Source organism: Apus apus, chromosome 14 (genome assembly GCF_020740795.1).
Source record: "Apus apus isolate bApuApu2 chromosome 14, bApuApu2.pri.cur, whole genome shotgun sequence".
Lineage (NCBI taxonomy): Eukaryota > Metazoa > Chordata > Aves > Apodiformes > Apodidae > Apus > Apus apus.
Window position 1 is genome coordinate 10,758,802 of NC_067295.1, and position 23,156 is coordinate 10,781,957.

A 23,156-nucleotide genomic window follows, 5' to 3' on the forward strand; every position below is an offset into this window, starting at 1 on the left:
TATTCTTATGTGAAATGCCAAATGTTCTGGGAAAAATTAATCTGCCCTCACCTCTTTTGACACCACACTGCTGTGTTGCTCTCTAGGAGAGATGTTATGATTGACTTCAATGTCTTGCTGTAGTGTGAAAGTGTGTTGCAATCTGGCAGCTGTTATTAGCTGTTATGATGATCAAGTAACACTATGAGAGTTGGTAATTAAGGAGGAAGCAATACTAAAAGGACAGTAAAGTATTAAGATTTAGGTTTAGCTTAATTTAGCAATTCTGTCAACCAGTTGCAATCCTGGGGAATCACTTCCTTTCTCAGACTTGATATGCTGCTTCTGTTTCACATAACAAATCCATTAAACGTTTCAATCTTCCAAAAGCATGTTACCGACTTGCAGGTTAAATAAATGTCTTTTTTCTTTAATGGTCATGCTAAGCAAGGCAGGTATGGTGAGGAGGGTGCATGCTTGGGAAAGAGCATGGCAAGAGGATGGTAGATGTTTAGTATTGGGAGCAGTTGTGATACCATAAGCTAAGAGTTGGCCTCCTTGGGAAGTGGAGCAGGCTTTGACCCTACTCTGTGGAGGCAGGGAAGCCCACCTCTGTGTGTCTGCCCAGCACAGGGATAAGCTCTAGGGTCAGGAATTCTCTGCCTACCAAGACAGCAGTAAATGCGCAGCTGCAGCCGCAGAGTGAGCTCAGTCTCAAACCTGCCTCATATAAGGTCACCAGGCAGAAGTGTCTGATTGGCTGCTATGAAAGCAGTTTGTGAGGTGAAAGAGCTAAAAAGCTAAAAACTTTCTGAGAATTCTTTCTTTTGATCCCATAGGTTTCTAGCACTCAGGGGGTCGTATCACCGGGGGAAGTGTAAAAGACACTGGAAGAAAATGGGAACTAAGAAGATGGTTTTATGCAAGGCAGAAAGTGTCCAAGAGCTGACTGAAAATAATTATTTATTTATCATGACAGTTTGTCTTGGTTTTCCCCCCTGCCAGTCCCATGGCATGGAGCAATAGTTTTGATACGTGCACCTAAGCAATGACGCCGTCAGTCATGCGGTATTTATCTTCACAAGTAGTTTCTGAAAGGAAGGTTGTGTTTGTGAGCTCTCTGTTCTCCTTTTTTTCTCTGCCCCCTTTGTCACACACAGAATTGACTGGGGGTTATCGGTGCTTAAGTTGAAGTTAATTCCCAAATCAAGATTACAAAGCCCCCTATCACAGCTTTTTGAAAAGCCAAGTGCTTGGAAACCAGGATTCCAGGTAACACGCCTCCTGCTAGTCTCGAAGCCTGGACTCTGCTCTGGTTTCACACGAGCAAGCTGCACCAGACTTTCAAATGAATTTGGCACTGATAAGGTCAGGCTCTGATAACTACACATGTTGGTATAGTTGTTTATATGGAACAGGCTTAGTGCTCATCCAAGCAGAAACAATACAGCATTGTTATCTAGGCCTGTCTCTGCAAGCTGTTAATTATTGAATTGTTAGCTCTGAAGTGTTTTGTGATTAATATCTCTGTATGAGAGGAAGTATATTATGGCTTATGTAGGCAGGGGGTTGGACCTGATGATCTTCAGAGGTCCCTTCCAACTCCTATGATTCTTTGATGCTATTGCAGACATTGTTATGTGCACTCACTGTTAAAAGTAGCTTAGAGAATAAAACTGAAGCTGTCTGCACTCTACAATCAGAAAGTGTTGTTATAAATCAGAAATAAATTATTATAGAGTGGTTTTGGAAGCTGATTAAACCCTAAACCCTGACAAAAGCATGAGGCTCAAGTGGTACCTTTAGCTATTGCTCCTCTGCTCAACAGGCTTGGAGAAGACCATTCAGAAGTTGAATTTTTTCCTTTACTAAGGTTAATTGAGTTGACTTAGAGCAGAGAGAATTATTATAGGGTAACATTGTTCCTTCAAAGTGTGGCTTTTGCTTATCCTTCATTACCTAGACTTATGAAGCATTTGGCAGGTTTTTTTAAAATATTTACTAAGTCAGCCAATATGTTGTCCTAGTTTTTGTTTTATCAAATCTCTACACCCTAGATCCAACCTAAATGAGAACATATTTAAAAACAAAAGTCAATGACATTATCTTTTTCTGTTCCTGATCAAGAAACACCCACAGTGCCAACCATTAAACCCCACAGAATTAGTTAGGAGGGCTGTGTGCTCTACCCATGAGTATTTGGCATTCAGAACCTCAACCAGGATAGCTGTAATTACTCTACCGAGTGCTAATGAGACTGCTGTCGGTACTTTACTGGGGACATTGAAACCGAGTGGCTCCGGAATGTGTGTATACATACGTGATCGCCCTGATAAAACCTCACAACGGGTGAGCGCCTTCGCTAATGTGGCTTATGTGCGTTTTTCCTGCTTGTCAGCGGGCAGGCTCACACCTTCCCTCCCCTCAGCCCTCTTCTAAGTGCAGCTACCGCCCTCGTCAGGGAGGCTTTTCTCAGCCAGCCAAAATTCCTGTTTCAATACTCCTGTTTACTACTGTGAAGGAGCTGCACCTCATCTGTGCAAACTGTGTGACCACCTCATGGCAGTGTTACCAGTGCTTTGGGAACATCTTGGCAACTTGAACATGCACTTTGCACTGAAATGGGGGATGTGTGTCGTGTTTTCAGCTTTGGGGCTTGAAGTGTGAACCTTAAATCTCACATCACATGGTTGCTTGGCAAGTCAAGAGAGAGAAAATCTCCCTTGAAGACTAGTTGCTGTTAGCTGGAGAGGCAGCAGAAGGTCTTCATTTGTACCTTGGACCTGTAGAACAGAATATTGATTTACACGCGTGGCACTGACATTAGGTGTATTTTGGTCAAACTGCAGGCCGATTTTAAAGAAGCAAAATTGGTTTGTGGCATTTGGTTTGGGTTTTTTTTTGGTTGTTTGTTTTTAACTGATGCATTATTTGTTAAACTAGTTGGGATTATTAGCTCACCAGTTGGAGATGTTATATGGTGTGGGTGCCACGTGCAAATTGTAATGATCTAACCTTGTCTTAAATGTATTTTCCAGAAAGTCAGTCAAGTATGTCTGGAAGATGTAGAATCTCTAACTTCTTTAGTCACTTTGTTCAACTTGCCTATCACCTAACTATTGAAATGAAAAAAGTATTAGTCTTCATTTTCCCAGTTTTGTCCTCGGAACACATGTACAAATTGTACATATGTACAATTAAATGTAACTTACTTTATTTCCTAGACATTTTTCATTCAAATTCCTTAGAGTGTTGACCTAGCAGAACAGTGTGATAATGAAGAGTAAAAGGATGAGAAGGGAAGAGTTTTGACTCATTCATATAATTACATTTAAATCCTCTCCAGTTTAGTTAACTTCTTGCGTAAATAATTTGTTCATCAGTATTGATCCCATCTGAAAGTTTATGCCCTTGGGACTTTGAGGTAGGTTTTCTTCAACCAGTTATTGCTTGCAGCAGTGAATCATGTAGAAATGATATTTTTTTATTTTTGGTCTAGTTTGGTTTGTTAATTCATTTAAATATATATCTTCTAAGGTATTTGTAAGTGTTACTTTTCTAAATTGCACTGCTGTTTGTGGTTCTGTTTGCTTAAAAAAAAAAATCCATCAAGTTTTCCTGTTTCTTTAAAAAAATTTATATTGTGAAAAGCAAACCTATGCATGGCTTAAATTTTAGCTGTTATTATAGGTCAGGATATTGACTGGCAATTGCAATACCAAAATGACTACCTGTATTTTGCATTTACTAACTGTTCAGATTGTTTTGGAGTTCTTGTTCTGTTTGTTTTGCAACTTGAATCAGCCATTGCAACAGTGGTGGGGGCAAAACAACCATTCTTTCAGATTATTTGACATAATAGATCTACCTTACTTTGTGAATCTCTGTGTATATTGGTTACTGGTCTGAAACTGCATTCTGGCACAACTCTCCTTAAGTGTCTAGCACTATTGAAATGACCAAAAACTCATAGAAATTCTTTTCTAGCATCAAAAATCAGTATATGCAAAATGACAAAGGATTTATTTGTACATTTGCAAGTCCTATAATTTCCAGGCAGGAGAGAAATAACGTGACATTACAGTTTAGTTACTTTATGCATTGAGGGCATATTACAGTATGTTAAAAACAGCTAACAGGCTTTTAAATGCACATCAGCTCTAAACATTTAGGTTATTTGGTGTTGTAAAAGCAAAAGCTAATAAATCTAGCATGCACTCATTTTTGGGGATAAACTGACATCTACTGGTGTTCTGTAATACAATACATGGAATTAGGGTGATGACAAAATATGGACGATACTCTGTGTAATTTTCCATGTCCGTGGTGCTATTAGTAGTGCTGTTAATGACTCAGTAGGGTGCAGACAGGTGTAACGGCCAAATACAATGGGTTGGGCTGCAGGGCTTGGCAGGCCTCTGGACAGGTGACAGGGTGGAGCTGTTGTAGTTTCAGCACAGCTCATTGGGGTGTGCTGCAAGATTGTTTTGTTGTTTTTTTTTCTTAGGATTTTTTTTTTAAACCAGAACAAAAATATTCTAGCATGTACACAGCTCATGGGGATGGGAGGTAGAGAGCATAACGATTTATCTGTCATGTCTAGCTGTGTTTTCTCAAGCATGCAGTGAGCGAGTTGGTGCTGCCCGTGTCCCCACCCAGTAGTCAGTCGGTCTGTTGCAGGAAGGGAAACACAGGGGCGGCCACTTCAGGGAACTGGCGCTGGGTTTTCCCTGTGGGCAGACAGGCACCCTGCCTAACCCAGCCAACGCCGGCAGGCCGGAGGGCTGGGGCTTGCAGATGCTGTGGTGGCCTGGCCAGCCACTGGCTGGCTGAAGCTGATGCTTCTTTCACCCAGTGCCCACCAACAAAGGACTGGAAAGGGGGAACTGGTGAATGGCGAGAGAAGTGGGAAGGAGGAGGGGTAGGGAGAGGAGATCCTCATGCACTGGTAAACAGATGCTGACTGCTTGCTCTGTTCTGACTTTGGTGGAAACAGTAGTAGGGCTAAGAGGAGCAATGCTATTGGGGTTCCCAAGGAGGGGTAAAAGCTGTAGCATGAGGCAGCCTCTGACTAGACGTAGGCAAAAACCATGGGAGAGCATGGCAGTCAGTAAGGTTTTCAGCTGAAGGTCATGCTTTATTTCACCCTGGGAGATAGGTTCAGTCATGGCTTCTCTCTCCCCTGGTTTAGCTGCTCATAGCTACCTGGAAAAATGTATTTAGTTACAAAGAGAACAATTACTCAAATTCTAGTTAAGCCAGGGCACCAAAGCCAAAATTACTCCTATTCTGCTCCAGTGAAAAATATCATAATATATGATGTGACTTCTTGATAATGGCAAAGATGTGTTCACCTCTAAGTCTAGTTCTATGCTTGGGTTCAAATCCTAACTTGTAAGCAGGACTGAGTGCTGCTGGATCAGCCCCCCCACACACACCAGTATGGATGTATTCATGCTGCCAGATTCCTCATACTCCAGCAGCTAATGAGAATCCCGAGTGCCCAGACCTGCAGCCGATTCAGTACAGCCGTTAGTGACTGCAGAGCTCACTGGGCTTCTTGTCACTTGGGGAAAGAGCCCTTTTTGTCCTATGAAACATGAATCCTGGCTCTGGGATGGGTTTGAATTGAAGCTTTATATGTGTTGCTTAAGGTGAGGTCCAAGAAAGGATCTAAACAAAAGACAGGACTTTAACTGAGCTTAGATGCTTTCAGCCAAAAGGCCTAATACACAATCCCTGCTGAGGCCGGTTAGGGGTTATTGGCTCCCTTCAGTCTAAAGTAGAAGCACCTAAAGACTTGGTCTTGCCAGCTGGTTCGTCTAAACTATAGCGGTTGAAGCAATCTGTGTTGAATCCCTTTCAGGGATCTGGCCAGTAATTAATTTTGTATCTTGTCTTTGAACTGTTGGGTTGGATAGAGGAAAGAGTGACGTACTATTTTCTGAAGACAGAATCCAGTTAGTTGCTTGTAAGGGCACTAGTTAAAAGTCACTGTATCTGTTGAAGGTTTATTTGATAATTTTATGTTGCATGAGGTGTTGTCTGAAATAACTGAACTTGGTAATACAAGGGGTACTGCAGAATTAGGGAAGGTTTTTTTCTTCCTGGATGACAAAGCGTGGAGTCCCGCTACGCTGATTACAGGAAAGCTGAAGATCCTTGTTTCAATTTGTCAATCTATGAGTAAGCCTCTTGGCAGGAGTAGCGAGTTGCCCCATACTGGCCGTCGCCTGACGGAGTTAGGGCGGTGTACGTCAGAGATTTCTACTTCCACAGAGGTTTTTTTTCCTTTCACTTCTCCTCCCGCCCGTTTTTGGACGCGCCGCTTCCAGGTGCGGGAACCGGAGCCGAGGGTCCGGAGGTCGCCGCTGGGTCCGGGGGAGGCGGCTCCCTCCGCCCGGCTGGGTCCCGGGCGGGCCCGGGCGCGGTGTTCCCGCCCGCCCCAGGCAGCGCCGGGGGGGCCCGCTCGCGGGTCTCGGGGGGAGGAGGAAGGCGAGGGTGGGGACGGGACCGGAGTGGCTCTGCGGGACGGTGGCTTCAGCTGAGCGAAGGGCTGGGCGGGCAGCTCCCGCTGCAGAGCGGTAAGGGCCGCGGGGACACGGCGGGCTCTGCCGGAGCCTGGCTGCTGCCGACGGGGGGGTTGGATCTGCTGCCAAAGCCGCTTTCGGGGGGCCCAGTGCCAGCCGCCGCTCTGGGCCCGGGCTCTGCGCTTCCCGGGGTCGCTCCCAGCCCTCCCTCTGCCCAGGCAGAGTCCGATCCCCGGGCCCCGTCCTGGCTGAGGGCTCGGCGGGGCGGTGCTGGGGCTTGGCGGGCGCCGCGGTGCCCGGAGCGGTGCCCGGAGCGGTGTCCGTCCCGATCCCGTCCCGATCCCGTCCCGGCCCCCTCCCGATCCCGTCCCGGCCCCGTCCCGATCCCGTCCCGGCCCGTGCCGATCCCGCGGGCCGGTCGGGAGGCGGCTCGGAGGGGCCAGGGCGGCGGGCGCGGGACTGGCGAGGCCGAAGCTGCGAGGTGAAAGAGAAGCGAAACCGAATGGTTGAAGCCGGGCTCGGGCGGAAAGTGTCCTTTTCCTTAGGGAATGGGGCTGGGGAGCGGGGAGCGGCGCAGCAGCAGCTGATTTCAAAAGGGCCCTGCCCTGCCACAGGGAGGGTGTTTGCCGGCCTCGCCGGACCCGAGTTAAAGCCACTCGTAGGATTATTCTGAGAAAATTGATTACTTGGTAACAGTAACATACTGAACGCCTGTAGTCTGTCCTGCTCGTGAGAACACTGCAGCAGTACCGTTTCTGCTCTGCCAGTATAAAATTGAGTGCGATCTGAATGGCGTGGGTTGTCTCACTAAAGTAATAATGTGTCCAAGTCTTATTTTGGTAACTACTACATAATTTTATTCTCTCACGAACGTCCGAGAAATTTACACAGCTTCTAAAATAGTATTTCTCAGCTGGTTGGTAAACTAGAAAGTTAGTTCAGATAACCAAGATGGTGGCCTGAGCAACTGCTATGTTACAGTTTGCTGCTGTGCACTGCAAAAATTCTGAGTGCTCTGATAAACCTGTATATCCTGCCTGATTATTTAAAAAACAAACAAACAAAACCCAAAAAAACAAAAATACAACTTACATATATATAGCCTTCAACCTCTGTTTCATTCCAGGTGCTGCTGATCAGCAGCTGTCTTGGACTCCTGGTGTGCAGGGGGGCCCTGTAATTAATTACCTGTGGTGTGGGAGAGCAACTTGGGATTTCTGGTGAAGAGTGCAGACTAGGAAATGTTTCATTCATGGATTTAAATCCATATAAAAGCAGAGGATAAAGAGTAAGGAAAGGGCAACAGTTTGCTCGGCCAAGGCAGGTTAAGAGAGCTGTATTATTCAGCAGTTCTTTTTCAGAGAGGTGGGTTATTACCTTCCATTTCAATTTTCCCTGGTAATCTTCAAGTAGTGCCCAGGACTGCGAGACATGTTTGCAGTGGCTGTACGGAATAGAATTTCAACTATCTCTTCAAAGGTGATGTTTAAAGCAGAAGGGACATTAGCAAAATTAAGTTGAAAAGCTTAAGTTGTGATTCTCCACAGTACTCAGCATTTTGAAGAGATTCTTCTGCAGTCCTGTTGTCATTTTGTTCTTTATTGAGAATTTCTCTTTTGACAGGTAACTTAAAGGGACTGATAATCGGTTTTAGTTTTATGCCATTCCCTGTAGCGCTTGGTAAATGTTTTCTGTACTTCAGATTTGAAACTTCTAACTGTAAAATAAGGAAAGGCACAGGAGAGGTGGTTGCCATGCTGGGGATACTGCCAAGTGCTGTGAAGACCTGAGACCTGTTTGTATCTGCCTTCAGGAAGGGGGGCAGGCAAAAAAAACCCAATAAGCAGTAATATTTAAACGGAACCTAAAACTAGTTAGTGGTAAGAAATGAAAAATGCAACATCATTTAGAAATAAGCATTGAATGTTAAATACAAAGACTAGAAGTGTTCATGCTAGAGGTTATGATCATGAGCATCTTGAAATCTATGCAAGGATTTCTTAGAACTTGCTCTTCAGTAAAGCAGGGGGGAGGATGGTCTTCAGTGGCACACCAGCTGTGACTGGAGGCAACTGATCATCATTCATCTCTGTGGTTTAGTCTCAAGGGGAAACTTTTTTTCTACAGAAAACAGGAGGTCAGTGGTTTTTAAAAATATAACTGTGGAATATTTGGCACTACAAGTATCGTCCAAAAAATGTACTGAGTGTAATAATCTTTGACTGCTGTCTTGTTTGCTCTTGGGTCTGCCAAAGCTGAAGTGTGAGTGTGAGAGTGGCGTGAAAGAGCTGTGCCTGTCCTCAGGGAAGTGATGGGTTACCACAAGTACTGTTTCTTGTGTACACACTGCACCTGCAGCCACGTCTGTCCTTCTGTACCAGCTCCTGTGTTTATCCTAGCTACGTGGCTACTGTAAAACCCACACTGGACCAAGTACACAATTCTCTAACAAACCTTTCTGCATTTCTGCTTAGACTACTGGGAAGACTGTGGGACTACTGAAATGTGTAAACATTAGTAGTGTTTACTGATGCATTACCATGCCTGCAGTGCAACAGATTAGTCCTTTGTAACAGGAGTGGACAAACTTGTGACAAGTTCTGTATAGAAATGTTTCTAGATGTCACTGAAATCCTGATGAAAGCTGTCTCGTTTAAGGAGGGCAATCAGCAGCATTCTAGAGGCTTTTCTGCACTCCAGGAAAGTGCTCACATAATTGTTGGGAAGCTTGTGCCCTGGGTCTTAGCCATACTTTGTGGGGATGGAGTGACTCCAGCCCTAATTGGGTACTTAAGCCTGAAATTATTTTTATTTGTGTGTTGTACCTGCAAATTTCTCTGTAGGAATCTTCCAGTTGTTGCAATGGGTGCTTTGACTTGAGAGACAGAGTCAGAAAAAGTGTAAATCAGGAGATGCTGCAAGAGGTGCTAACTGAGACCTAATTTAAAGCTTTGAAGCATGACCATGGAAACGTACAGGAATTAGCTTGGTTGGAGAAGAGCAGTCTGATTACAAATTGTTTATGTTGCTTAGAAGTAATAGTTCTTTTCTTTGAGGTTTGCAGTCTAGAGAAGTGTGTCCACAGAGCCTTATCCTTGTAGCTGAAGGCTTAAGGGAGAGATTTTTGGATAGTAAGTGGGGGAAAGGCTGCATAAATCGCTTGTCAGAGCAGGAGCCAACAACCATTTTACATTACTTTTTTCTTCTTGGTGTGCAGACAGCTGTGTAGCTGTAAGGAAAGTGAGGAAAGTAAGTACTGGCTACTGACTTGGCAAAGGAACTGGCCCTCATGGCTACAGAAGCACTGAGAGTGACTGGCTGCTTAACTGAGCTCTGCACGTGATCACTTGGTGTGTGGTGATAGTTGATTATTCCTAGGTACAGTGTGGGAAGGAAAAGATAAGTGAGCCTAGAGGGCAGCAGTGCTAACATGGGCAGATACAGACATGCGTGATAAGGAGGCAACATGTATGTTGTAAGGCCAGCAGAGGTTTACCAAACAGGAGGCTGAGAGCTCTAGTTTAATACATCTTCACTGTAGAAGTATGTGAGATAAACATTATGATACATAACTGCTTAAAGGAAGCTGGTTGTGAGTTAAGGCTAAAACTGATTACAAAATTTGGAACTGTGATAAACTGGAGTTCCTATAGCGTCTCACAGAAGATCAAGCTTGTCTTAAAATGGTCTTCTCAAACAGATATCTTTACATTATGTCTTGTGAGGTAAAGAAATAATATGAGAAAGTGGCAGGTCCACTAAAAAACCCCAACTATTTCATATCAAGACGGAGTACTTTGGGCAGAAGGAATAGCCATACAGTTCCCACTGTTGCAGCCAGTCTCTATACTTGGGATGAATTAGTCCTTCTCTGACTTGAACCCAACTGGCAGTGACAGAAACAGCTCGGCAGTTAAGGCAGTATTCTGGAGAATTGTCCTTAGTGAAGAAGTCATTAAAGCTGTTGATTTGTTTTGTTTAAATCATGAGTGGTATCTTTTGCATCAGTTTTGTCATTACTTTCTTAGTATTTAGTCTTTAATGTATGAATAAAAACAGAATGAATTTTTTGTAATCCTTTAATAGTAGTACAGTAACCCAACTTCTATTATCTGGGTTATTCTTAGAGTAATTTAGCTTGGACAAGGGATCTCTGGAGGCCATTTGAATGTTCATTTGCTTCACCTAAGCAGGTGAAGTTGTTAAGGGCCCTTTGTATTCTGTTGCAGCTTTCTATTCCAAAGTGTATTTCCTGCTTCTTGTTACGGAATTATATACAGCCAGCTACAGTCCTTATGGGGAAATTCAACATTATTATCTGGCTTGTTTACTTTTGTATCTTCTAGTGAAAACTGTCCAGTCGTAGCTTCTTTTTCCATCTAACAAGTCTGTTCTTTGTCCTTGCATTTGTTGCCTACAGATTCTGCAGGTATTTCCAGTGGGGATTTTCCTGGACTTAAAAGATTAGATACCACAGTTGTCTATAGCCAGCAACTTTCTGCTGCGTGTAACAAACGTGCAACAATCCAAGTAAGTTACACATCTTTTTTCTTTATTTTTCTTTAAATCTCACTTTTGTAGTGCCTGAGATTTCCTCCCCGCCCCCCTTGTTTCTCTCCCCATCCAGTGCAGGCTATGCTGTGTACTCTCACTTTGAGACCTGCTTAGGTCTTTCAAATTGAAGCACTGAACTTCTTGGAATAGGCTTGGGCAGCAGGGACATGTGAACAATGTTATATCCAAGAGAAGGTGGTTGGGCTGGGAATAGAGGAGTGTCAAGAGCCTGGCAGGGAGACAGTGGCTTGGCTCTTGTGCTTCTGGCATCCATGCACATCTTCTGGTTTTGTTCTCAGTGTTGTCTGCTCCCTTGCTTGGCTGATGTCCCTCACGTGCTATCCTGGTTTCCAGCCTTCCTCCATCCCTGCCAGCTCCTCTGCAATGCTCCCAACAGGTGGTGATCAGCACTGTCTTGATCCTGGCTAGAAGCTAGTATGTCTCTGCTTGAGCACCCAAACAGGAATGACTAAATTTGTTTATTTTCGTCCAAGATAATACCACTTGATAGGAGTCCCTGAAAAAATAGGAACTATTAAGAAATCTAAGGAAATAGCAACTTCTTACGCTCTTACAAAAAGTATGCTTTCTTTATGATATTTCCACCTTTTTCATCACTTGGATAGCCAGATGTAGGCTTACTTTATTTTTGTGTTCTTGTCTAGTATGGTATCTTTGCAAGTGTGTTGTGTCTATCAGTAAAAATTCCCTAGAAAGGAACTACATTGATGTAATGTGTTCAGATAAATTCACATTCAGCAACATTCCTTACAGTGGAAGAGAAAAATAAGCTGTGTACTTCTTTCCTAAATCATGCTAATAAATGTGTATAACAAAAATGTCTCACCTGTTGCTGAGGGTGCACATGTATTGGTTCTGAGTTTTGGAATAATGCTGTATGAAAGTAAAAGCAGATGGTCTGAGATGTTTGGTCTGGTTTCTTGATCTACTTGCGTGTCTCTTGCATGAATGTTGTTGCCATTTCCCCTTCTACCACTAGCATTTATTCTGTTATGTGGTAGGTGAGACTAAGGAGCTGATATGGCTAAAAACTCACTCCATAGGGGCAGGCAGCTGAAATGGCCAACTGGATCTTTCTATTGAGAGAAATAGTATTTGATTGATTTAGGACATTTGCTGTTGCACTGTTATAAGGTTATAACTTTCTTTGATTAAAACCAGCATCATTGTAAATCCCCACCCAACAATGAAAATATTTTTAGTTCAAACCTTTATATAGCAACTATGCTTTGCCTTATAAAAAATTCTTATAACAGATGCACACTCCGATTTAAGCTAAGAAAATAGTTTTTTTATACTGAAGTTTGTTTCAGAAGGACTTCAAGCAAATACAGATGTAACTACTTAGTTTCAGGAGAGCCTATTTAAAAGCAAGCAGGGTGGTTTTAGTCTGTGCCTAAGTGGCTAAGGAAGATTTCAGATAAGGAGAATTATTCTTTAATGTCCTAAGTGTATTTGCTCTTCCATTCTTGGAAGAGAAGTACTTGCTATTGCATTAAAAGCAGATGCCAGCCTCAGCTTTGGCTGGACAGAAAGAGGGATGACTCTACAATTTCCTCCATATTCAGCTTCCCAGCACAACACTTCTGTGCATAAGTTTCTCTTTGTGTGGTGTTAGTGAGGACTGTACAGACCTTTCTTCCTCCACTCCTGATAAGGGGCAGAGAGATCATCTACCCACAGTTATCTTTGAGGTTCTGTTGCCTGTGTGCTGTTGTGGAAGCTCTACCTATTGGACTCTTGTGTGGCTCAGGAAACCGGCTGGGATTAAAAAAATTGTTGCCTAATGATTCATCTGTAATTGCTAGGTAAGGCATGAATGACTTGACTTACCTTTCCACGTTTGACTTGTTCTCCCTCTTAATTTTTTTTCCACAGTTCCTTGAGCAAAAGGTACTGCTCTGTATTCTTAGAATACACATTTGTATCCTGTCTTCAGAAAAAGGCTGCAGTTTTAAACTGCGTAGCGTTAATATACAGATTGGGCAGTATAAAAATACTACAATAAGCTTGGGGATGCATCCTGTGATGAGAAAATGCTAATAAATATATGTTCGGGTTTTGGGTGTGGAGAGGACAATTTGTATTTATGGTGATTGTCACTAGGTGAAGATGCATGAAAGGCATGTGAGCCCGACCCTGACCCTGAGCTTGACTGGTCTGTGTGATGGAGGATGGTGAGGGAAGGTTTCAGATTGCTGCACAGAGCTAGTTTAGTAATTAAAATGAAGGGGAGCATTTGAATTAGCACTGAAATAGGATTTTGCAAAATTAAAAACCCTGCAAAAATTGTGCACATCACTTATTTTTACTAGATATTCAGCAGTTTCAAAAGGCTTCCCAAAACTTCATGTGGCTTTATTTGGGCTGAGGGAGGGGCTCGTGGCTCTAAGTACTTGTGCCTCTTTCTCTTGAGCAAGTGAACAAAAAAGAAGAATCTGGAGGAGGGAGCAGGTGACTTTGCTGCTTTATAAATTCTCTGGCTTCCACTGACTCATCTGCCCAAAGTTAGAGCACAGCTGGGCACCGTGCACCTTTGCACAATGTCCACCTTTGTGCACCTGGAATACAAGGGGGCTTTAATGCAGAACAGAAAAATTACATGGGCTGGGTAGCTGAAGCCACTGGTCTTTGTCTTACCACATACATTTCAAAAGACTCAAAGCAAACGAGTAGTGAGAGTCTGGGAAGAGAAGCTAGAACTGCTCAGTTCTTCTCTGTGCTTAGTGGTGTCTGGATCTGAAACTTCCAGATGCAAAGGGAAACTTTTGGTCTATGAGTGTGAAAGGCCTGGTCTTGCGTTTCGTGTGCTTGTTGGTCTTCCAACGTTTGCATATCCTGGTTTGAGATAGCTTTAATGTTGTCTGATGGTTTGCATGTATGCTACGTCCAGATAACTTTTTGGTGTATTTGACTGCCCATTTACCTGTCTTACCCTTGGTGGTCTTACAGTCAGGCACCTGTCACCAAGCAATCTTCCCTTTCAAATTATTTGGGAGTAGCATTTGAGAGTCTGCTTTAAGAAGACAAAACTTCAGTTTCATTTTCTGCTTCTGCCCTCAGCTTGCGCTTGTGCCTGCTTATCTTTCAATTAGTAAACTGCTGCTGTTTCATAAGTAGCTGGGTACAGTTCGTTAAGGTGTTAGAAATTCAAGTCTTCCATAAGCTATATGGATGGTTAAGATTCTGTATAACTTTTTATATAATCTGAAGTTGGTTTGTAGTATTAATCTTTTGTAGTCTTTGTAATCGGGCATTATGCATTAGCTGCTCTTCCCTGACATGTCTGTGTAAGTTTATGTAAGAATATATCTGCAAAATATATTATTATTGAAGTAATAAACTGCTCTGTACCTGTCTGCAGGGAGCAAAATGCAAATGAAAACTATGGAAAGTCTATTAGTGCCATAAAAGATTGCATAGGGAATTAAAACATGGAGTTTACTTGCTAACCCAGGCTCTAAGTCTTGCCTAAGCTAAAATAAAATGCTGAAAATCCTTCCTAGAATGTCCCTCTTTGTTTTCATTGCTATCTAATCCTTGAGTTGATGCTTATTGCCATATCAATTTGCTGCAGTTAATATCTTATCTGAAACTTTAAGTTTGATACTCATAAACTCTTCATAATTGTTCTTGGTTTGTTTTTTGTTGTTGCCCTTTTAAGTAAAGGCAACTGGTTGCCAATATGTCTAGTGCTTAAATAGTCTTATTAATAGACATAGGGAAAAGCTTATTATGTCAAAGGTATTCTCACAGTTTTCCTTGGAGTTTACTCTCAGATGAATTTGTTTAGTTTTTCATTGCTACCTGTCATCATTATTCTCTCAGGTCATTTGAAGCTAAGGAAACTCAGTTCTCTGGCTTTTTCTCAGAAGTCCTCTTTTCTAGGCTTGGTGATTGTTCCCGGTGCTTTTCTTTGGAACCTGCTCACGTATTTGTTCCCTATGTACGGTACTGCTATGGGGGCTTTCTCAGAGCAGCACAACTTTTTCTGCTGTTGTACAGATACTGGTTCTGCTTATACATCCCTGCATGGTGTTTGCCATATTCAGCTTCTGCTCTGGGAGATCTGCTGGATCCTTCCCTGCAGTTGAGCTGCTGAAGTGATGAGTTCTTCTGAATGAAGTGTGTGATATATTGGGTGGTAGGTGGAAAGAGGTGCATTTTAAGCAGTACAAAAAGCCAGATTTTTAGGAGACCAAAGGAAAAGGGAGGTTCATTAGGTAGTTCTTGCATAAGTTCACTAATAGTAGGACTCTTTGGATGCCTTGACCTCAGGGTGGCTGTTTTTTCACAAATGTCTCAAAATGGTGATGAGAAGATCCTATTTTCAGAATATGCAGTGGAGAAGTTCCAGATCTGTGCGTAAAATAGCTACATTCTTTCCTGGGATGAATCTTGGTGATGTAATTGGTTGCTAAAGTGGTGCTTTCAAGCATTATAATATACTGAAAAGAGCAAACAAATTCTGGACTTCTGCCACACACACAACCAGAACGGAATGAGATAATCTGGAAGATGGTGGTTGTAGATGCATAGTTTCACAAGTTATGTCTACTTTGGAATAATACATTCTTTGATAAAGTAATCATTCTAGCTTAAAAGCATTATTCAGGCCACTGTGTGGGAAACTGCTGTGCAGCAGGTCATTGCACAACAGCTGTAGGTTGGTTCTCTACTGACTGCTGTTCTTCACTGTCTGCTGTGGCCAAATACTGATTTCAGTATGAAAGAGTTTCATCTTCCATTTTCTTGGGAACTAAATTTCCCAAACAATTTAACAGTTTAAGGATTAACTAGGTTTTATATTGAGTAGTGTGGGATTTATTTCTTTCAGTCTTGTCTTCTGGGCCAGAAAGCCAGCAAGTTCTTCATGAACAATGTCACTTCTTTATTCTTCAGCCTTCCTTGGCCTTCTCTGTAGTGACTGCACACTGGGCAGACAAGTTACAGCATACTTCCTGCATTGTAAAAATCCACAGCATAGCTTGTGAGGAAGGAGTTGTTCACTGGTTGCCCTGGGGAGTTTAACCAGGTCTGAGCTTTGATCTTCAGTGTTCGGCTTTGAGTCTGCTTGTGTTTGTACTTAACCATATTCTTCTTCGGTTTATTTTTGGGAGGAGGTGTCATTTTTGTATAAGGTAGAAAGGAAGTTGGGCTGTGAATCTTGCCAATAGTTTTCTGAAACATGTGACTACCAGGCTAGCTAAACTGCCTATATTTAGGGCCTGTTTACCACACAGTGCAGTGTCGTCCCAAGATGTGATATGAACAACAGGGAGAACTGTTGAGCTTAGAGTGTGGTGGTTTGCATCAGAAGATACTGCATATATCCACCAAGCTTCTGTTTTCAAAGCAAAAAGCTTTGAAAATAATGCTGTACTATTGTGTGTATTTTTATTTCTTAACATATTTTTTCCTTTTTTCCCTCTTCATCAGTGCAATTTATCTTATTCCTTTTATTCATACTAGTGCTATGGTTAATTGTAGCTTCTATATTACTGTAAGAGTGTAGAATTAATACTCTAAATACAGGTTGCCATTCCCAGATAGTACTGAGTGGAGAGAGGGATTGAACTTGAAACAATAGAGAAGGGATTGTCTGATCGTCCTTAGGAAGAAGAGAGGAGATGCTTAATCAGCATTGATGTAATGAGAAATTGGTAACAAAGAAGTTGGTGGCAGAGTAGAGGAAGTGCGTAGGCAGGGAGAAAGAGGGGAAATCTGCATTGAAATTGCAGTAATTTCTTTCCAATTTGGGAAAAGCCAATGGTTAGCATTCTTGCACTCTGTTAATGCAGCCTTCCTCCACCAAATCTTATTTCATTACAAACTTACTGCAACTTTGGTAAGCAGCAAAAATGGCAACCTTAGACATACTTGAGCTTTGAGTGGGATGTACTTAATTTTTGGGGGCTTCTCTTTCCTTCAATTTTTATTATTTTTTTTATTTCAAACCAAAGCAGAGATAAATAGTCTTTTTAAAATGTTTGAGCTTTACCACAAACCAGGCTTAGGTTATGTTCTTGAAGAATTGGGAGAAACTGCCAGATAGCTTGGTATACAAAAAAAGATGCCCCATGTCCCTGTTTTAGCTTTTTTAATTTATAAAGGAAGAATTGGTGGTGGGAAAAATGTGTAAAAGCTACCCTGTGAAAAGGAAGAGTGAAGGAAGCAACAACAGCAGTGAAATCAAGATTAACATTTAATACTCTCTGAACAAAACAAAAGTCAATAAATTTTATGCTGGTGAAAGTGCATTTTAATCTAGTTTTTGGTTTTTTGTCTGAATAGAGCCCAATGAGTTGTCACTTGCCCTTAATAAATTATTTTGCAATAATTTTCTCTCCATGTTTTAGATACAATGTCTGCTCCTAGTGGTGCCCCTTTCCCATCTGCACCACCTTCTTATGAGGAAACAACAGGAATCAATGTGAGCTATCCTCACCCTTATCCTGTCCCAGAACATGGCCAGAAACCGGAGTGGAAAGGGATGAACCCTCCTCCATACTTGGGACAGCCCACACCAGTGAATAACCCGGGTAAGCCTGAAAAAATCATGTACCTCATGTTAAAGAGGTGTCAAGTTGGTATGTAGTAGGTGCTGAGCAGAAGATTGAATATTGTGGTTCACAGGTGTTCCCCACCTTCCAAAATGTTTTTTTTGAAGGCGACAAAGGTGGATCAGTTCCTGCAAATCTTTCAGTATGCACTAGTATCAATAACATAATTTGGCTTTCTGCTGTTTGTTGTTTTTTTTTTTTGTAGACTTATTCTTAAGATAGTGTATTTCTGCAGTAGGAGATGCCACGGGGATTTCTCTTTGTCATTGTGCGTTTCATTGTTCTGAGCCTCAGGTATTTCAGAGTAGTAGCTGGCTCTAGCTCAGAAGAAGGTGATTATCTATCCTTTTTTTTTTCTTATTTACCCATTGAGTAAACAGCATATTTCTCTGCTCAGTTACAGTTCAGACAGTGTACGTGCAGCAGCCGGTAGTGTTTTATGACCGCCCAGTTCAGATGTGCTGCCCCTCCTGTAACCAGATGATAGTGACACGTCTCTCGTATGACTCAGGGGCTTTGACTTGGCTGTCATGTGGTGGCCTCTTCCTGCTGGGGTACGTTGATTCCAATTTGCACTTATATTTTTTTTCTCACATGACCTTTTATAGCTCAAAGGAGTAACAAAGCTCTCAGTTTTGTTGCTTTTTGATTCTGCCTGGAGCCTGACTCTTTATGGTTTGAATAGCCTACATCAGCATTTAAGCCCCTTAGGACTTTAAAGCAGCTGTAGAACACTGGACTCACACATGTGTGATTTGTTCCTAAAGCTTCATGGCACCAGTTCTACTGATGGCTTTTGCGGGAAATGTAGTTTTCCTTCTTGTGTATGTAACAAGTGGCAAAACAATTGTTTGAAGGATGTTTTTTTATTTTATTGCAGATGCGTAGGTGGCTGCTGCTTAATTCCCTTCTGCATTGATGCCCTGAAGGATGTGGATCACACCTGTCCAAACTGCAATGCACTTCTCGGTTCTTACAAACGTTTATAGTGTTGAAATATTGATAATTGGTTGATGAAGCTGGTTAGCACCTCTACAAGCCCTTTCTGAAGCTTCATGGAGACCTCTGATTGTTCTGTGCATTCTGTCCCTGGAAACCAATCAAAAGTAATGTTAATTGCTAGATTGTTTGATTAAGAATTTTCTTGAAGGGTTTCTGATACAGGTCTGTAAAAAGTTTGTGTAACCTTTATGGGCCACTCAGTCCAGCACCAGTTGATAGCAGCTGTTTTTTTTCTGCTTTATTCAAAAAACAGTTGGTGATAACTCTTCAGTTAACCGTGTCTCAATCCTGTTGCATGCTGGTGTGCTTGCTTACAGTCTCAGCACAGACCAAGAGGAGAGAGCATCTGTGGAGACCTATATAGTCTCATGTATGGTGTTGATGCTTTTACAACAGCACTGTTTATAAACTGGCAGGGAGTTTCTTGCCTCAGAGACAGGTGCCTCTCTGACAAAAGAAGTGATTTGTAGGCATCTTTTAATGAGCACTGAAGTTCACTTTAAAAATTAGCTGAAAGAGAACCAAACCTAAAGGCTTCTTCGTTCTTGGAGGCTGCTCTACCAAATAGACAACTCAGGTAATTGTGTGTCAATGGTGATTCAATCTAGTGAATTTCCTTGCCATTTTTAAGTCTAGTCATATCCCTACTCTGCAGTTTTTACATAGGAATTTCAAATAAGTATTTTTTTTTCAGTGTTTTTTGTTTGGTTAGGGGGTTTTTAATGCTGTTTTATAAGTCTGTGAAATGTTTTCTCTAACCCAGTGGAAATGCCAATAGAGCCTTGGCTATAGCATTGGAAAACTTGCTTTTACATTTACATAAGTCAAAGGATAGGTCATAAACCTCGGCCTTATCTTAAGGCTTGAATTCCACCTGCAAATAGAGATACAGGACCTGTGCTTTAGGTTGTTGATCTGTTAACTCTTTCTTCATTTAGAAGGTAACATGTTTGCTAAGGAGTTTCTCTGATTACTTAGAATTGTACTCTGATTTTTGTAAATGAAAGAGAAGTTCTGTTTTCAGAAAGTTAAGCTGGGTGTGCTTATTTTAAGACAATGATCACAAAAAAAGGGAATGAGGTTTCTGAAGGTTGAAGTATTTTACCATGTCATAAGCAGCAGACTTGATCTAAGTAACATTTTGATGAATTTGTATGATACCTGTCTAGAAAAGGAAGACAGGTGTTTAAATGAGGCTGTGATTCTCACACTGTATTAATCTCTGTAAAAAGAAAAAGCTAAAATAAATACAAATAAAAATACTGCATTTACTGTTCTTGCCAAATGTGTTTTCTGTTTGGTATAAATTAAAATTTCAAAAGTCTTTCAGCACTTCTTGTTTGAAATCCAGGAGTTTCATGGATCACAGATACATCTAGGCCTTGTGTTAATTTAATTGGATTTTGTAAATTGCTGCTGCTTATGGGTCAGTCTGCAAGTGGTTTAAGAACTTCCTTGTACACTTGGAAAAGGTTTCTGATGAAGTGTTTTCCTGTACCATAAGAACTTCCATCAGGAGCTACTAACTGGCACGAGAATGATGGAGATAAAAAGCTGGTACTTTTGTGGCTGTGCTTTGACGTGGTACTAGCTCATGTTGTTTTTCTGCTACTGCACCACTAATGCTTTCCATGTTCCTTAAGAGCTTGGATGATGCTCCTTTGAATTTACTGTTGTGATGTCACAGGCACTGATTGTAACACACAAGTACCATGCAGTACTGTAAAGCAGATATTGTCATCTGTGTCTGTCCCTGTGTCCCTCCACCCCCAGATTTCACAGAAAATATATTTGTTAATTTCTCTTCAGAGTAAGACAGGAAGAAGCAATGGAACATGCAGTTATTCCAACCCTGATGTTAGCTCGCATGATGGGGAGGATTTTTTGTTGTTTTAGTACCCAGGTCAGTCTGGTCTGGATAATCCTGCCAGATATTAATATGGTGAGTAAGTCTTCAAATTATTACCTTAGCTCACCTTTTCTCTACAAAGTGGTGGTTGGATAATCTGAAGTAGTACCACCAGAATGCAGAAGAGCACTGACAAAAAAAAGTGAATGTGGAGTTTACCTTGTTTTATGGGCATGGTGCATTGCATTTCTTTAAATTCCTCTAGTGGATTGAGAATAGGACACACAATGTTGGCAGCTTTTCCATCTAATTAAACATTATGCAAAACTTTCTGCTACCCCTTCTGTGCTTGAATTTCCTTAAATACAAAGCCTGTGTTTGTTCTCTTGTGTATGGAATTATCTACAGAATGCACCAAAGTAGGTAGCTTTGTTAAACTTATTTTAGACAGACAAATGCAGGATGCAACTTGCTTTGTGTGGAAGTGCTGTGTTTGATTACATTGAAGTTACTGTTTGTTTTGAAAACTGGTTATATTTAAAATAAAAAAAAATTCTTTCCTATCTAGTGCTTGTAATTGCAAAGTTATAACACCTGGAATGTTTCCAAACACCAGAATGGCTTCAATGTTGAACTTAAGTAAATAAATGTAATCACAGGGTTAAATTTTTCAGAGACTCACTTGGTCCAGGTCTCTGATAAATGGCCTTCTCTGGCCTGCACAAAGAGGCTTTACACACAGAGCCACATTTGAAAATGTGTTGTTTTCCTGCAGTTTCCCTTTAAATAGAATTTTTTTTTTTTTCCAGTTTAAAACTCCTCTGGGTAAAACTCGCTTGCAATACAGCTACTCAAACACATACAGATATGGCTACACGTCCACATACAAGTGACTGGTAGGGAAAAAATAGATACCAAATATCATTAAGTTCAGTTGGAAAGAATCCCTCTTAATCATGCAAGAATAATGTGCTGTTTTAGATGTTTGACACACTTTTGTCTTTCAGCGATGTAGAGAATAGAGGAAGGCAAGATTAACACCTCAAACAATGCATTGATTTTTATTATATTATTATTAAAATATTATTAATATTTTGGTGATTTTTTTAATAAGCGAGTTGAGTTGTGAACAAATGTTCTCCTTAGTTGATAGATACAGAAGTGGCAATGCTGACTTTTGTGTGCTCATGCTATTTCCTCAAGTAAGTAAGGAGGGGGCTTAGGCCATCTGAAATCCCCCAGCCTCTCATGACAAGTTTGGGTGAAGCTATCCTGCTCTCTCACCTTCAATAGCTTTCCAGGATGACACTGCTTTCTGTTACATTTTGACAATGTTAATTCCATTAAACTATTTTTCATTGACAGAACTTGCACAGTGTTCAAACCTAGTTTATTTCCTTCTGGCTCAAGCCTCATCAGAATTAAATTTGTTTTGTCATGTAAAGAGGATCCAAAATAAAAGCTGTTAAAACAAGTAAAAAGCAGCTGATAGCCTTACAAGACAGATGTTAAGCAAGAATTGCTATTAATTGCAGTGTTTGTGAGAGCGCTTCTGGCAGTCTAACCACAAGTTGTGTGTTTTGGTTTTTGTGTTGTTTTTTTTTAAGAAGTGAGTTGTGATTTTGTACTAATTAAATATAAACCATAATGGAGCAGCAAAAGGTGAGTATACTCTGTCATCCTAGAAACTATGAAGTCCTGTGACAAAGGTGTGAAGTGTTTATAGTTCAAGTGAATTGTATTTTATAGCTAATTAACCTTTGTGTGCCTGTTGTCTTTATAAGATCTTGCAGTGTGTTACAATTTCGTTATCTTTAGGATGATTTTTAATGCATTTCTGTGAGGTGTATGATGTGCTGGACATGAATCCAGTATAGAAATACATTTTCTATTGAGTGTTGTCTTAGTATTTTTTTCACACCAAGACACCAAAAGGTGCATGCTGAAACCTGCTGATTTCAAAGGAACTGCTTCTTATTACTGCTTTAAATTGATTTTTGCTCCGGATTTTTTTGCTTGTTTAAGAACCTGAAAATCTAGCGTCTGTTTGAACAGGTGGCTGTGTGGTTTGGGGATGCTAAAAGGAGCCGTGCTCACGTCTAGAATAAATGCAAGAGTGAGTAGGAGGCTTTTTGAAAGTTTTTGTGGTTTTATGTTTGCCTTCATGCGACTTCTTGGTCTTTGTAACAAAAAACGCAACAAAAAAAAAACACCCCAAAAAGCAGCTTCAGTGGGGCCCAGGGGCTGATTGCAGTGAGGGGGGCTGCGTGGCTGTGCTGGGCGCTGAAGCCGGGCTGTGCTCGGCGGGGACAGCGGCCCCTTCGCAGGAGCGCCGGGGGCGGGGGAACGAACTCGAAATAGTTTCTCTCTCTGCAGCCCTTCCTCGGGGCAGGCTCCGCTCAGCAGTGCTGGAGGGCGGGTGGCAACGCCTGTCCCGCTCGCTCTGTGTCCTGGGGACCAAGCGCGCTCAAGTTCCCCCGGGCTCGTGTTTCGCGAGGCTCTTGCCGACCCGCGCTGCCCGGCCCGCCCTGCAGCCCCGCGCGGCGGGGGCGCTGCGGCGCGTGGGGGCGGCAGGGGGCGCTGCGGCGCGTGGGGGCGGCAGGGGGCGCTGCGGCGCGTGGGGGCGGCAGGGGGCGCTGCGGCTGCGGCGCGTGGGGG

General features: G+C 42.0%; 1 protein-coding gene across 3 annotated transcripts in view; it reads left to right on the plus strand.

Moving 5' to 3' along the window:
- Positions 1-19,921, plus strand: part of LITAF (lipopolysaccharide induced TNF factor) — a 60,829-nt gene extending 40,908 nt beyond the window's left edge. Inside the window, exons 1-5 of one of the 3 annotated variants that reach the window (XM_051632578.1) lie at positions 6,250-6,314; positions 10,930-11,039; positions 17,444-17,626; positions 18,045-18,201; positions 18,528-19,921. In XM_051632578.1, coding sequence (XP_051488538.1) covers positions 17,449-17,626; positions 18,045-18,201; positions 18,528-18,636 — 444 coding nt within the window. In that variant the 5' untranslated portion in view covers positions 6,250-6,314; positions 10,930-11,039; positions 17,444-17,448 and the 3' untranslated portion in view covers positions 18,637-19,921. Of the gene's footprint in view, positions 1-6,249; positions 6,315-6,444; positions 6,564-10,929; positions 11,040-17,443; positions 17,627-18,044; positions 18,202-18,527 lie in introns of those variants that run through there. The other 2 variants (XM_051632576.1, XM_051632577.1) reach the window with 2 other exon arrangements.
- The last annotated feature ends 3,235 nt before the right edge of the window (positions 19,922-23,156 follow it).